Source organism: Sinocyclocheilus grahami, unplaced genomic scaffold (assembly GCF_001515645.1).
Source record: "Sinocyclocheilus grahami isolate Dianchi unplaced genomic scaffold, SAMN03320097.WGS_v1.1 scaffold360.1, whole genome shotgun sequence".
Classification (NCBI taxonomy): Eukaryota; Metazoa; Chordata; class Actinopteri; order Cypriniformes; family Cyprinidae; genus Sinocyclocheilus; species Sinocyclocheilus grahami.
The window spans coordinates 763,692-778,286 of record NW_015505539.1 but is presented as its reverse complement, the minus strand read 5'-3'; the positions used below and the strand labels follow the sequence as shown (position 1 = coordinate 778,286).

At 38.5% G+C, this 14,595-nt stretch overlaps 1 protein-coding gene across 1 annotated transcript in view; it reads left to right on the top strand.

Moving 5' to 3' along the window:
* chd2 (chromodomain helicase DNA binding protein 2) overlaps positions 1–10,752 on the top strand; it is a 38,956-nt gene extending 28,204 nt beyond the window's left edge. Inside the window, exons 24-34 of the mRNA XM_016229909.1 lie at positions 5,354–5,504; positions 5,608–5,730; positions 5,985–6,101; positions 6,230–6,367; positions 6,705–6,821; positions 6,929–7,107; positions 7,196–7,295; positions 7,374–7,551; positions 9,493–9,736; positions 9,842–10,154; positions 10,240–10,752. Of these exons, the coding sequence (XP_016085395.1) occupies positions 5,354–5,504; positions 5,608–5,730; positions 5,985–6,101; positions 6,230–6,367; positions 6,705–6,821; positions 6,929–7,107; positions 7,196–7,295; positions 7,374–7,551; positions 9,493–9,736; positions 9,842–10,142 (1,648 nt within the window). The 3' untranslated portion in view covers positions 10,143–10,154; positions 10,240–10,752. The remainder of the gene's footprint in view (positions 1–5,353; positions 5,505–5,607; positions 5,731–5,984; positions 6,102–6,229; positions 6,368–6,704; positions 6,822–6,928; positions 7,108–7,195; positions 7,296–7,373; positions 7,552–9,492; positions 9,737–9,841; positions 10,155–10,239) is intronic.
* The last annotated feature ends 3,843 nt before the right edge of the window (positions 10,753–14,595 follow it).

Genomic DNA, 14,595 nt, shown 5'->3' with positions numbered 1-14,595 from the left:
CTTGTGAATCCATTAGAATCGTTAGAAGACAGAATCGCGATTCATATATGAATAGATTTTTACGTGCACCTCTAGTTTTCTCTTCCTCTTCTCTAAAGCAGCGCAGGCCTCACCCCCTTTGCTGCCTTTTCCCGAGGGCGGGGTTTATCTGGGTTTGTGATGTCACGAACCCGGGAAGTAACTTGTAGTCCCTACCAGTCGTTTTTGTAGGCATTAACCTGCCAGAATTTTAAAAGACAATATCTCCGTTTGCATTGATCTTTCAGCTTCGTAACTTTGCATATATTGTTTATGCTCAAACAGCAACATTACACACTAACTAACGTTAAAAAAGTGAAATCGCAATGAACCACCCCTTTAAAAAATAAATGTGTAAAATAAACTTAAACAAATTATTGTTTAGATGACAAAGTATTTTTCACAAATAAATAGATATTTAATAAAAATAGAATTAAAAAGGAAGTAAACACTGTAACCAAAAGGGCACTCCGTATTCTGGGACGTTTGTATGCATTATTAACCATATTTTTTCAAATAAAGCCAAGGTAACACTCATTTTACATACAGCACACAGTAAAAATGACATGAATATGGCAGTGGGCAAACGGATAAAGTGCAGCATAGTATTATAACGTTTGCCTTTCTATTACTATTGATATAAAGGCAATCGTTATAATACTTTTTGTATACATTTTAATTTCTTTGTTTAACAGTTCTATCTGATTTTTAGACAAACTTCTATCTGTATTAGACCGAACTGTTAAACGACGACAGAGATCAAGAGGGAGAATGTGAGCACTGTGTGCGCAGGCCCTGCCGTTCTCAGCGCCGTCAAAATAAAAGTCCCGCCTCAAACACATCAGCCAAACAGAAAAACTTGTCGGCCAATGCCGATACTTGAAAAATGCCAAATATCGGCCTTGGCGATATATCGGTCGACCACTAATTTTCATGTACTGTCAAGACTTGTGCCAGCTCAAATTGAGTAAATTGTGTATGCTTTTACAGAATTCACAGTAGTGGAATATATGGTGTTATCTAGGTAGATAAAAAATGGGCAATATTTTACCAAAAATAAAAATCTAAAATATTACTGAAATCTTTGGCCTGACATACTTTTCATGACAATTCAGCACATACAAACACTCTAATTGTCTATTAATTCCCAGTATCTTACTGTAATGTGCAAAAAGAATTATTCTCAATACTTCTAATTCAAATATACACTGCCTTTCAAAAGTAATTTTACAAAATATTTATATTTCAAATAAATGTTGTTCTTTTGAATTTTCTGATTATAACAGTGTCCTGCAGAAAAAGTCTAAAAATCACTGTTTACAGGAAAATATTAAGCAGCTCAGCTGTTTAAAAAATATTGAAATGGAAAACACTTATTTTAAATTTGAATGCTATTTCATAATATTTTAGCTTTACTATATTTTGGATCTAATAAATGCAGTCTTGTTGAGCTTAAGAGACTTAATTTAAAAAAGGAAAAATAAAGGCTACATTATCTGTATACAACCCTATGTACATGAGACATTTTTTTGCAGAAAGGCTTAAAATGATTTTCTGCTCTGTAAACAGATATGATTGACTTATCAGCATGCATTTATACCACACGTGTGTATCAGGAATATAAATGTACATAGCATACTGTGAAGTGCTCCTTGTGGCTGGCTTTTCAGCACTTTTATCCTCACCTTGAGCTGGATCCATAATATCTTGCACAGGCTGTAATGACTCATTAGATTTTATAGCCACACACTGCATTCCCATGTGATGGCAGCACATGTTGAAGTATGCAATGTGATGGGGAGTTTGGTCAAACTATGGCAGTGAGACAGCGAATAGTTGTCCTAAATCAAAGATGGCTGCGTTCGCAGAGCCAGTTTGTGTACTATTTCATAATAGTGTCAGAATAGCTACCATGTCAAAAGATACAATTCTACAAAAAACTTGCCTGCCACGGGAGCAAATTCAGCAGCTTTTACATCTTGTGGGTCCAACTTTGTCGAGACAAACTCTATGGAGCTACCCCCTAAGCCCCGAAATTCAACTGCTGGCGGCTCTCCGTTTTTATGCTGTGGGGAGTTTTCTGGAGGTGTTTGGGGATGGATATGGGCTGAGTAAGACATCGGTGTGGCAGTGCGTTCACTCAATCACAAACATCCTGCTCCGTCATGCCACCGATTATTATATTATATTATATTTGCCAGGCACGAAGTGATGGAGGCACATCAAGGCTTCCATGCCATTGCGGATGTCCTGTGATTAATTGGCCTTGTGGACGGGACACTTATCCCCATCGCCAACCCATCAGTGCTTGACCAGGCCTTCATAGTATATATGAACATGATAATATAAATGACCCTTTCAAATGCAAGCGAAGCCAAACAGCCAGTTAATGTAGCTGGTTAAGGCAGAATACTTTTGACCGTGAGGTTGCAGGTTCGCACACTTGCAAATTTATACATACATGCATACACTGAACAAAATTATAAATGCAACACTTTTGTTTTTGCCCCCATTTTTATGAGTTTAACTCAAAGATCTAAGACTTTTTCTATGTTCACAAAAGGCCTATATCTCTCAAATATTGCTCACAAATCTGTCTGAATCTGTGTTAGTGAGCACTTCTCCTTTGCCGAGATAATCCATCCACCTCACAGGTGTGGCATATCAAGATGCTGATTAGACAGCATAATTATTGCACAGGTGTGCCTTAGGCTGGCCACAATAATGTGACTATTAGCTTAACAGCTGTATTCCTTGTTTGCTAGCTACCTATGCACATACAGCATACAATGTTAAAAATGTTCTACATTATGAACCTTAACCCAAAAACCTTTAGCTTCATACACTAGATAATTGTGACCCTGCCTGTGGAAACCCAGCTAAAGTTTTTTTTTTTTAAACAGTGGATGAGTAATTCATTCCATGATTTGCTTAATAAAAGCCTCCTTTGAGATTGTTTTGACAGACATGTTTATTGTGTATTATTTTCAACGTGTTTATTGCTAAGTTTAGTGTGGCAAACGGTGGCAAAATAATTAAATAATAATTTGCGTGCAGTGTATCTGGTTGCCATGACACTCTCACGGCGTCCTGCTCCTGCTCTATGTAATCAGAGTGTGAATTTGTAGATTTTCTATAGCAAAACTAAAATGTGTTTAAAAGTGCGACTGACCAAATTGCCCGGCGATTCAAAGACAGCTCTAATTTGACATTTTACCATCTGATCTCACTCAGTGACTACTTAGGACGGGACGAAACCATGCGGTGAATGGGGGGAGATAATTTTGCTGGAAATGCAGAAATAAGCCGTAATTTAGTTTTATTTGTAACTCTTTGGTAGATACATTTATAATTTCTATTACATTACTACTACTACTGTTACTACTAATAAAACCGATCTCTGGGGGCCCCAAAAGTGCGTGGGCCCTTAGAATCATCCTATCTTCCCCCCCTTAGCGTGGCCCCTGGATCTCACTATATTGTTTGCGATTGTGATCGCTGAATAAATACTTACTCAATCGCTGTTGTTTTAATAGAGAAATAGACTATTGCAATTATGGAATTAATGGAATTACTAGGAATTTCACTGTTTCACATATTTTTTGTTTGTTTTAGCTGTTTTCATAATGTAGACAGAGAGATTGCATAAGTCTTTGGTGTTGATTTATATAATAAAAAGCCTATAATAAATCAGTACACTAGATGAGATAAAATACACCATGTATGTGTTCACATTCTATTGATTTGTGCTTACTGGAGAAAGTGCAATACCTGAAATGCGAAAGTAAATTTATCAAATGACAACAATCGTTACGATTATAATTTTGAGAAAAAAATTATTTTTATCAAGTTTAACCATTATACAGAATGACGAAAATGTGACTAATATTTCATTGACTAAAAAAACCTGACTAAAATGCTCATACATTTCAATGAATAAACAAAAACAGGACAAGTTTGTCTTAATATGATAACTAAAATGTACAATTTGAGTAAGACTAAAGGCGGGCGTACACGGTGCGATTCTGAAGGTCGGAATGTCGTGAGCTCTGGCAGATGTCACGAATGAGTTTATCCGAAAATCGTACGGAGGCAGTCACACACACGACACAAATTTACTATGATTTTACAAACTCTGACGTAAGCATTACGTTTCGCGCCATTCATAAAAATATGGATTCTAAGGACGAAATAGTTTTCTTTGTGGCAGGCGGCTTGTGATGTCCAAAAAAAACAAAGGGCATGGCAAAGAGAATGTCTGAAAAGCATGGACTTTCTGTTCTTCATAAAGAACTCGAGGGAGTAGGCCATTTCTGAATTTCTGCTCGTTTTGCCAGAAATACAACAGGCATATTCATTCATAAAGCTGAACGGCAAATTTGGCACATTCGGAATAAAAAAATAGAACAGTATAATTAAACAAATTATTATAGACTATATGGTTTTGTCATCTTCTGATTGGCCAACTTCAGATGGATCGCGAAATCGTCTCGTTCATCCGCACATATGCCATGAATTTAAACTGACAGCATCCGATTTTTTTTGACATGTTTGAAAATTATCGAGAGGACAGGAGGTGCTCGTAACGTCTCGGATCGGCCCGTTATTCTTCTCACACGGTACGAGCCGCGACTATGCGAGCATCTGCGATTTTCTCCCGAGAGAAAAAAATCGCCTGCGAGCTCATACGACAGCAAAAATCGCACCGCGTACGCCCGCCTTAAGAGGGAGCATTGATCACAACAAAGTTCGCTATCATAAATATGTTATTTTAAAAAGTAAATATTTATCACTATACTAAATCCAAAAACGTATTACAGCATGAGCATATTGTGAAAAGATGAAAAGATATAATAAAATATTTACAAAAATGTGAGGGGTGTACTCACTTCTGTGAGATACTGTATGTATATATATATATATATATATATATATAAAATCAGCTATCAAAGAATTATCCAGTTTACTCAATTTTATGTAATCAATAGATTTTGTTGCCAGTGTTTATAGACTTAAATTTGTCTGCCAAAATGTATAAAGTTGTCTGAACATAATGTGGTAAATTTTGACTGTATTGAAAATATATAAACAGTTGAAAAAAATGGGCATAATCAAAATAAAATCACTATCTAATGGACTAATGGATTTTCTCTACTGTCACTTTAAATTTTCTGTCAAATTCCTCTTTTTATGATACACAACCAATTTCAATTCTAATTGCATCTAATGTATTTTTTAAAGCATTTGATTATGACGTTTTCCCAACCCTGATCCATTTCTAAATAAGGAATAAAATGAGACCGAAAAGAGTCAGTGAAGTTTTCCATTTGGCTAGATTTCAGCTGACCTGTCGGGTGAAGACTCCACACTTTGACGTAGACTGGGATATTCATGATGACACACAGCTGTTACTGGGTATCTATGAACATGGCTACGGCAACTGGGACCTGATCAAGACCGATCCTGATCTCAAACTTTCTGAGAAGGTACATTGTCAAATTACTGCTTGCTCACAGTTAAATAAGCAGCATCAACAATGTGTAAGTTTGCCTTACTTGACCTCAAATATCCTGTTGTCTTTATTTGTAGATTCTCCTAGATGACCCTGAAAAGAAACCTCAGGCAAAGCAGTTACAGATGCGAGCAGACTACTTGCTTAAGATGCTGAAGAAGGAGCAAGAAAGCCAAGATTCTGCTAAAACGGGAGATGAGGTAAGGATTGTGGGTTTTTCAGGTTTTTAGACTTGCGACACCTATTGGTTTGGAGGACAATATGATATTGTAAAGTGGTGGTAAGGATTAGATAACTTTTTGGTGGCCATACACAGTTTTGGGCCAGCAGCTTTAAGCAAAAATGCGTTAGCAAAGGCATTTTGAAAAATAGGTGGTCTTATCATGTACTAAAGATCAGTTTCAGACAATATATTTAATGACATTTTCATTCTTTGTATCTTCCCACCTCCCAGACCAAACCCAGAAAGAGGAAACCTCGAATGAAGAACAAGACCCCTAACAATGATCTGGTCAATGAAATCACCTCTCCTCGTCTCTCCGACAACCTGTCAGAAGAGGGAGAGGTGAAGGTATGTTAGTTTTATTGCATCCTATCACCTATATAAAGAAACAGATTTGTTAAAGTAGCGAAATAAAGACATAGAATCCACAGCACTAACCAGTTAGGCTGCATATTTACAATTCTCTCGTTTTCCAGGACGATGGAGCTGAAAAATCACCCACAAAGAAGAAACAGAAAAAGGATAACAAAGAGAACAAAGAAAAAACAGGAACTCCTAAAAAAGAGAAGGAGGGGGACAAAGACAAAAAGCGTTCCAAGTCCAAAAAAGAGAAGGTATTTTATATGGCATCAGAGTCTGCAGTATTATGTTTCAGCATGAGAACATTTCCTTTAGAAACTTGGACTTAAGTATTATGTTTCACTGTCATCCTGTGCACAATATGGTTGTTAGTTTCTTAGATCAACGGGTTGACTCAAACTCATGATTTAGACCTAAATTATATTGCTGTTATAATTAAATTCTCTGTATATTTATAAATATTAAAAGTATTAGTTTGTCTGTTTTTGAGAATTAGATTACTTTTTTAAATCCAAGCTGGATTAGACTAAATCTTTACATAATAAAGTTATATCATGTGTCAGTGTGCTTCTCAACTTCTCACATTTACAGGCCAAACCAGGAGGAAAAGGGAAGAAAGCTCAAGGCCCTGTGCACATCACTGCAGGAAGTGAGCCTGTACCAATTGGAGAGGAAGATGATGAGCTGGACCAGGAAACATTCAGCATCGTGAGTGTTAAAATTCTAATTTCTTCATTTCAATCTTCCCTTTCTAGGCGTGACGTATAATTGTAATGTACACAGAAGTATGTTGATAATGTGTAATGTGTATGCAGTGTAAGGAGCGGATGAGGCCAGTGAAGAAGGCTCTGAAGCAGTTGGATAAGCCAGATGAGGGGCTGTCAGTGCAGGAGCAGCTGCAGCACACTCGTACCTGCCTGCTAAAGATTGGAGACCGCATCACAGAGTGCCTTAAATCGTACAGTGACCCAGAGCATGTCAAGACCTGGCGCAGGTATCTCAACTACACATTACACATCCGATTTCAAGAGTTCCCATTATATTTGGACAGTATATTCAACCCCGCTTTTTTCATTTGTCAGAAACCTCTGGATTTTTGTTTCTAAATTTACTGAGTTTGGTGCCCGGAAACTGCACAAGCTGTATAAGATGGCTCAAAAGAAGCGCTCCCAGGAAGAAGAGGTAAGCATATCTTAAATTCACAGTTCTCAATGACATTGTTCTCCTCATGTACCACTTACTCACTTGCTCCTCTTACAGAAAGAGCAAAAGAAGAAAGATGATCATGCCAAGAAAAAACCCTTCAGACCAGAACCGTCTGGATCTAGTCGGGACTCTACAGGTACCCATCCTGCAGTCAACCATCTGCCTGGACCTCCCACTCACGCCCACCACAGAGAGTACAACCACCCCAATAAAAGGCACTTTCCTAATGACGGTGAGAGCTGAAACAATCCATCAAGTGTCACCGTTTTGGGGTTCACAGCTTATTGCACTCACATTGTGCTGTAGTACTATTTAACTAGGACCCTATGATTTCCGTGATGTGGAAAATATGGACGGAATTGTGGAATCAAGTCATAAAAATGGAATTTACTGTATAACACGAAATGTCTCAGAATTTGCCAAATTTTGGATGGATAAATCAAAAGTAGGTCAGTACAGTTAAATCAAAACACGATATGGACTAGTGTCTGTGAATATTAAGCCACAAAAAAACTATTTAAATGTGAATCCTGCATGTTCTGCGTGTCTCTGTGAATGAACAACGCAGACGCGTGGTTTCGTTTACTACACATACTAAAGTGCGTGACGCTCAGTGTTTTCAGCCTCTGCTGCCTCAATATATGAGTACATGAACACATGCTCTGAGAGCCACTTCATGAGGATTTTACCATTTCTTTTGAGGAAAAGCTATAGTCATATCACATACAATCAGAAACTTGAAGGTCTTCATAGCAACCCGTCAAAATAAAAGTTTTATTAACTTGAAGAAGCTGACAAATATATTACTTAATGTAATATTCACCAGAATTTATTTAGCAGAAAAATGTAAATAACACAGTATTTCTGAAAAAAATAAAAATAACTAATAATTTTTATATATAATTTTTTTAAATATATAAAATCAATTAATTAGAGATGCTTTTGATTATTACAATTTAATCAAAACAAAATAGAATCCAGAAAAATAATGGTATAAAGCAGTATTTGGTAAAAGAAAGAAAGAAATAGAACTGAATTTGAGAAAAAAATAAAACATTTCATAGGGCCTTAAATATGTAATTTTTGTTAAACAAATAATAAATTGTGTAGGTTTCATGAATTCAATTAATTAGACATGCTTTTTGAATAATAACATTTTAATTTAAAGGCACAATATGTAATTTGTCGCCGCTAGAGGGCGCATATTCAAAACAAACAAAGAATCAAAGGCGTAGTTTGATGGTGCCGTGACTAAGTGTGGAATCATGGGAGTTGTCGTCTTCATTCCCACAGCCGATGCAATCCGACGGGACTCAGGCAGAAATTATGTTCATGGATGAGCTAATGATTTATTAACGTAGTAGAATGAAGCAGGGTGAGGCTGAAAGCCATCGAAGCGAAACGAGGCCGCTGAACAAGTGCGACACGGCTCGAAAGCAATGGAGCTTTTATTATGCCACAGTCGACCGCTTCCGCTCCTTCTGGTCGTGCGTATGTGTGGGAAAAAAAGGCAGCGCTGTTTTATCATACTAGATACATTTGAAAGTTCTGTTATAATGCTACTCTGTGCGGTCGTCACCGGTCTATTAAAATGCACAACATATTCAAGCGTCTTTGGTGTTTCCATGTTTTCTACAAAACAAAACCGGAAATCGAGGGGTTATGACGTCATTGGCAGGCGACACAATGACACTATGGACACGGTCTGTGTCACTAGTTAAAATTGCTTATTTCTCTGGATTTAAACATTCTTCGAAACATTTGGGATAATGTAAGTACACAAGTCAGCAAAATATATAACACTGTTCTAGTGGTTTTTGGATATTTTAATAAAACAATCTTACATATTGTGCCTTTAACCATTAAAAGTCTAGAAAAATTAAAACAGAAAAATAAAACGAATTTAAAAAAAAATTTAACTGATTTCATAGGGCCCTACTAAACGAATAGTGCTCATAAATGACTTCTGAGAAAGTATTCTCACTTAAAATGGAGTTGAACCCAGAAACCGTATAGCTACATCACACAATCATATCAGTTTGATTAGCTACTATAATTCTGGTTTTGATGTCAGATATTTTTTGTACAACCATAAATGATGTCATTTACAATTTCAGTTGCCCTTTTTAATGATCAACTGGCTCATTTGGTACCTTGTGCATCTTTTAACTAGATAGGGGAGACTGGCAAAGGGACCGTAAGTACAGCTACCCAGGTAACAGCAATCAGCCCTGGCAAGAGGATCGGTATCACCCGTATGACTCTCACAGATACAAGGACCATCATTACGGAGACCGCCGTCCTCATGGTGACTACCGCAGCTCAGGAGGTTACCGTAACAGCGGCTCCCCTCGCAAACGACCCTATGATTATGGTAATGATAGAGATCATCGTGGCCATCGAGACTATTATGACAGGTGAGCAAGAGTGTGTTTTTAATAAATCTGCTAATGTTTACAACCCATCCTCATGCCCAAAACTGTGTAGAGCTGTAGGACTAAAATTTTGCTTTTTGTTTTCAGACATCCAGACCCTAAGAGAAGGCGTTCCGATGAATACCGCTCCCCGAACTATCACCCCGGTGGAGGAGGGCATCCACAGGACTTCAGAAGGATGCCGGACCACAGGGGACCCCCTGGAAACCATGGTCCCATGGGGCCCGATCACTACCGCCCCTTCCACCCTGACAAACCCCCACCCCTGATTGACCCCCGTTCCCCTCAGTCTCAGAAATCCCCCCTTGAGCCCATCTCACCTGCTATGGAAAGAACTGCAGAGCAGAAACCTGTGACAGACTTTAATTGGAACAACAGGAAGACGTGAGGTGAACACTTGGTTAGTGCAGAGACGGTCTGTCTAAATAAATGGAGCCTCCACCAAACTCCTCTTTATCACCACTGTGTCCTCTGCTCTCTTCTAGGATTCACAACCAGGTTAAGTCTGCCATTTTGGACTGAGGAGACAGAACAAAGCATGGTTAGTCCTATGGACTAGGATTGAACTTGATAAAGTGTTCAAGTATGCTTAAGTTAGAAAGTGCCTCATGTATTTAGTTTTTGTTGAGAGTAATTAGCAGAAAGGGACTGTCCCCAAAGCAAACTTTTCTTTGATATTCATGCATTTTTGTTTCGTGTTATTTTGGTTTGTGCAAAAAAGGATTATTTCATGAAAGTAGCCTTTGTGGGAGGAGAAAAAAGGAATCCTTTTAATTGCACCTTCAGATGTTGATTCATATTTTTGTTGAGCTATTCGAAACTGTCACTTTTGCTTTCTGAAATGCCCAGACCCCTGTGATCGTACGTCATTTTGAGGAAAGAAAATCAAGTAATTACATGTACATTTTTGTCTTTTGTCTTATGTGATGAGCAACAACCGCAAAATTACTGGAATTCTTTTTCTCGAATCATCGAATCTGCGTCTTCGCTATAATGCAGACTTGTTAATATTGCCCTGGTGGAGGACAGTAGCCTTGTTTAAAAAACAAAGAAGGAAAAAAAGGCTAAACAGTATTCAGGGTCCATGTAGACCCTATCAGAACACTAAATAATCATAACACATAAGCTATCTTTGTTTTTATTTTCTTAAATCTGTAACACTTGGCACCACTTAAGTCCACTTTATGGTCAGTGCTTGTACTGTTGCATCTTTTTATTGCACTAAAAGGACAGTACTTGCTCGATTTTGAGTATGTAGTAATGGTAGACTTTATCTGAATCTGATTTTCATGTTTCGTTGAGTTGTTTTCTTAGTATGAGTGTGCTGAAACGCTGATACCGTTGACCTTTAAGTGGAAATGTGAGTACTGTATAAATGGACAGATGCTTGTTTCAGGAGTGGGCGGGTGTCGCAAGCTATTTTTGGTGAACCAGCTTTTGTGCCAAAACGTTGACAGACTGGCATGCTGGTAGATACTGTTCATTGATTGATTGTTTATTTGATGTGTTTTTCCATCTGTGCCTTATTCTTGTGTAGATTCAAACACCGGATTGGTATAAGGATGTTAAGCGGTCGGAAATGATGCAGTATTATGCTGTTGTGTACAATTTCAAAACATTTGCCAGGATGGAATTTTAACTGGGTGCGTGTAAAGCCAGCTCTGGTGAGTGGGGAACAATGTGGTGTGCTCAATTCCAAAAGATCATGGTGGCAGGACTAGGAGAGCAGTGAGCTGGTGAAATGTGGACATGTCTGCAATGGAATACTGAAGATGTGTTACTTCTTTCCCACCCAAGCTCCTGCTCACACTCCACGGACCTGTGTTGAGCTTTGAAACAAGCCAATTTAAAGTAATTTATATTTGTGAAAGGCCATTGTTCAGATTAATTGTGCTGTACATATGTTTGTAGATCTATGTGTATTAAACTTTCCTACATCATGGACAATCTGTTTTTGTTCTTCTGTGATAATTAAAACTAATTGCGGTTTTTATAGTTTTATGCAACCTATGTCAACTGCAGTCTTCATGCAGTTTCAACTAGTTGACCAACTTGGGATTTATTTCATTTATTTCCATTATTTTAATGTGATATTTTGGAAAAATCCCCTAAATTATAACATTTAAGGAGGAAAAACGTTGAATTGGTCTGAGTGTTTGCGCGCGCGCCTGACTTCATCACATGCACTGGGAATCTGAGAGGAATGGCGCGAATTGCTAAGGTGAGACACTCTTCTTTAACTCCATATTGTATATTTAATGCTGTTTTCAACAGGCTTTAACGTTAATAACATATTTAAGTGATTAAAGGGATAAGGGAATAATACACTCCTGAACAAAATCTTAAGACCGGGGGGAACATTACAAGTATTTGCATTTTGCACTGGTGGATCGTAACCAGGTTGTAAGTACTGCTTCAAAATGCCAAAAGAAGAAACCGGAGCAAGAGACAAAAAATAGAGAATATGCAATTTATTGAAAACGGCATTTAAACTCCCAACAGGCTGTTCATCAGCTGAACAAAAGTAAAAGCCTTAAAAAGTTAAAATCTGCAAAAATATGGCTTTCATGTCATTGTTCTTCAGGCAGTCACGTGATCTCTTGATGGCAAAGGCAAAAGGGCTTTCTGTCAGTCTTTGAACGTGGCAGGATTGTTCAGCCGCACAAGCAAGGGCGCGGGCAACGCGCCATCCCTGCCGAGGTTGGACGCAGTTAAGACAGTCATTCTAAATTTCTTAAAATATCCTAAGTTATGGGACAAAAAAGTCAAGTGGTAGACCTAAAAAAAATCACCAACAACACTGCTCCGGAGGATCAGTGTTGCCAAACCCCTCCCTCAGAAAATCTAGAACCACCCTCAAAAGTCTCAATTTTTCACAAAAAGTCGCCAAATATAAAAACAAAGTAAATACAGGTAAATTTGGTAAAGGAAAGTATATATATATATATACTTTACAAATGATGGCAGTATAACAAATATAACAAAAGATGAAGTAGAACTAAAAATTCTGAAGTGAAATTAGGAAATGCTTGTGATCTGCAAGCACATCAAACATGATGAAAATGATGGAAAGACACAATGTTGGGAATTTGTTTCATGTGACACCAAAGTGCATCCCTGTCCTGCTCAAATACAACAGATAGATAAGAGATATTATGATTCTCCAAAAACAAAAAATTTATTCATACAAACTTATTTCAGTCAATATTACTACAAAGTAAGTGCAAAATACTGCATGCCAGCATACATGACACGATGATGCACTGTCTCTCTCTCAGTATCTGGTTGACATGACTGCATGAATTGTGGTATAACTTGTGTCCGTGGTTAAAACAAGATGTTCATTGTTGATCTTGATTGATGCTTATAATGAAATTGTGTTGTGCGTCATGGCAGGCGTGGCGTACTGGTGTGTTCACTGCGCAGACTCACTAGGTGCGTTCGACTTCATGCGGCGCCGCGCAAACCGATCGGCGGGTGACTTGAAGCAGTGCATGCCGGTTACAAATGTTGTCCGACTTGAACCGGCGCGACGCTACGTCACTGTTACGTGTGCATCAAAGTACCGCGATATCGTTTCGAGAGCAGCCGGCTGACTCAGCCGGTGCAGCTTTTTCAGAGCGACTGCAAGAGCGCTGATGACCACACAGCTGTTTCACGATTGGCCAAATTCACCACATGACAACAATGACGTGTGTTTCTAACATCTTCAAATCCAATACTGCTCATAAATCTGTATTTTTAGAACATTAGAAGCTTTTTTACTGTAGTCGCAATGTTATATTGAGTCACGTTTATCATGAAAGCATATATACCCCCACTTTATTAGTATTTACATTTAACTTTATTCTTGAACAGATGGCGCTGTATTAAGCAGTATATAAAAAGTGTTTCTGTTGCTCATGAAAACGTTTCTGAAACGTCTGTGTATTTGACAAATATTGCATTTAATTCACTTCATCTGTGATAGAGTATGCAAACACCGTGCGAGCGTCACTAACGGGAGCAGAAAGTGTCCGGCTTGACGGCTCCGTTTTCAACTCCGCCCCCGACTGCAAGCGGCTACTCTCGTTGACTGCCGTCTGTAGCGGTGCTTCAAGTCGAACGCACCTATTGGCATGATTGAGAGCAAACGTGAGAGCTCACGAGCCTACGGCAGGGTGTGGCCAAGTAAAAAATTTAAAAAACCAAAAAAATCGCTAGTTTTATTTAAATATAGCTAAAATAGCTCCTTGTCGCAAAAAAAAAGGTCGCAGCTACAATGAGAAAGTAGCTAAATTTGGCGACAAAATCCCCAAATTGGCAACACTGCGGAGGATCCGACGGGCTGTCTAGTGATGTGACATTTGAACCGAGGCATCGGAGCTTGTGTCGAAAATAAAGGGGCGTGTCAGAGGAAGCCTTGATTCGAAGCTTGTGTTGTTAACATAGAAATCACGTGACCAATGACAAACGAAGCTTCACTTTCTGTCCAGTCACGTGCCTGATTCGATATTCGATATTCACATTCGATGTGATATTCGTACTGGTATTAAATTGCAGTTTAATGGGTAAATTAATTTATCAGAGACAGGAATTCAACAAGCACAAACACACACACTGGCTTTTATTTGTGCACGTAACTTGAATCGATCTGTGGAATATGTGGTAGATGCCTCGTCCTACGGAGCGTCTTTCACACAAGTACTGCTCACTGCAGAGCCAAATGACCTCCAGCTTCCCCTCTCTGGATGTCCAGCTCCACCTCTGTGTGAACTAATGGGTGGAGTTATGTTTAGCGATAGGGTAAGGGGTATGGTTAGGGAGTGGTTGGGTGTCTAGCTCCACCCATTACATCCAGC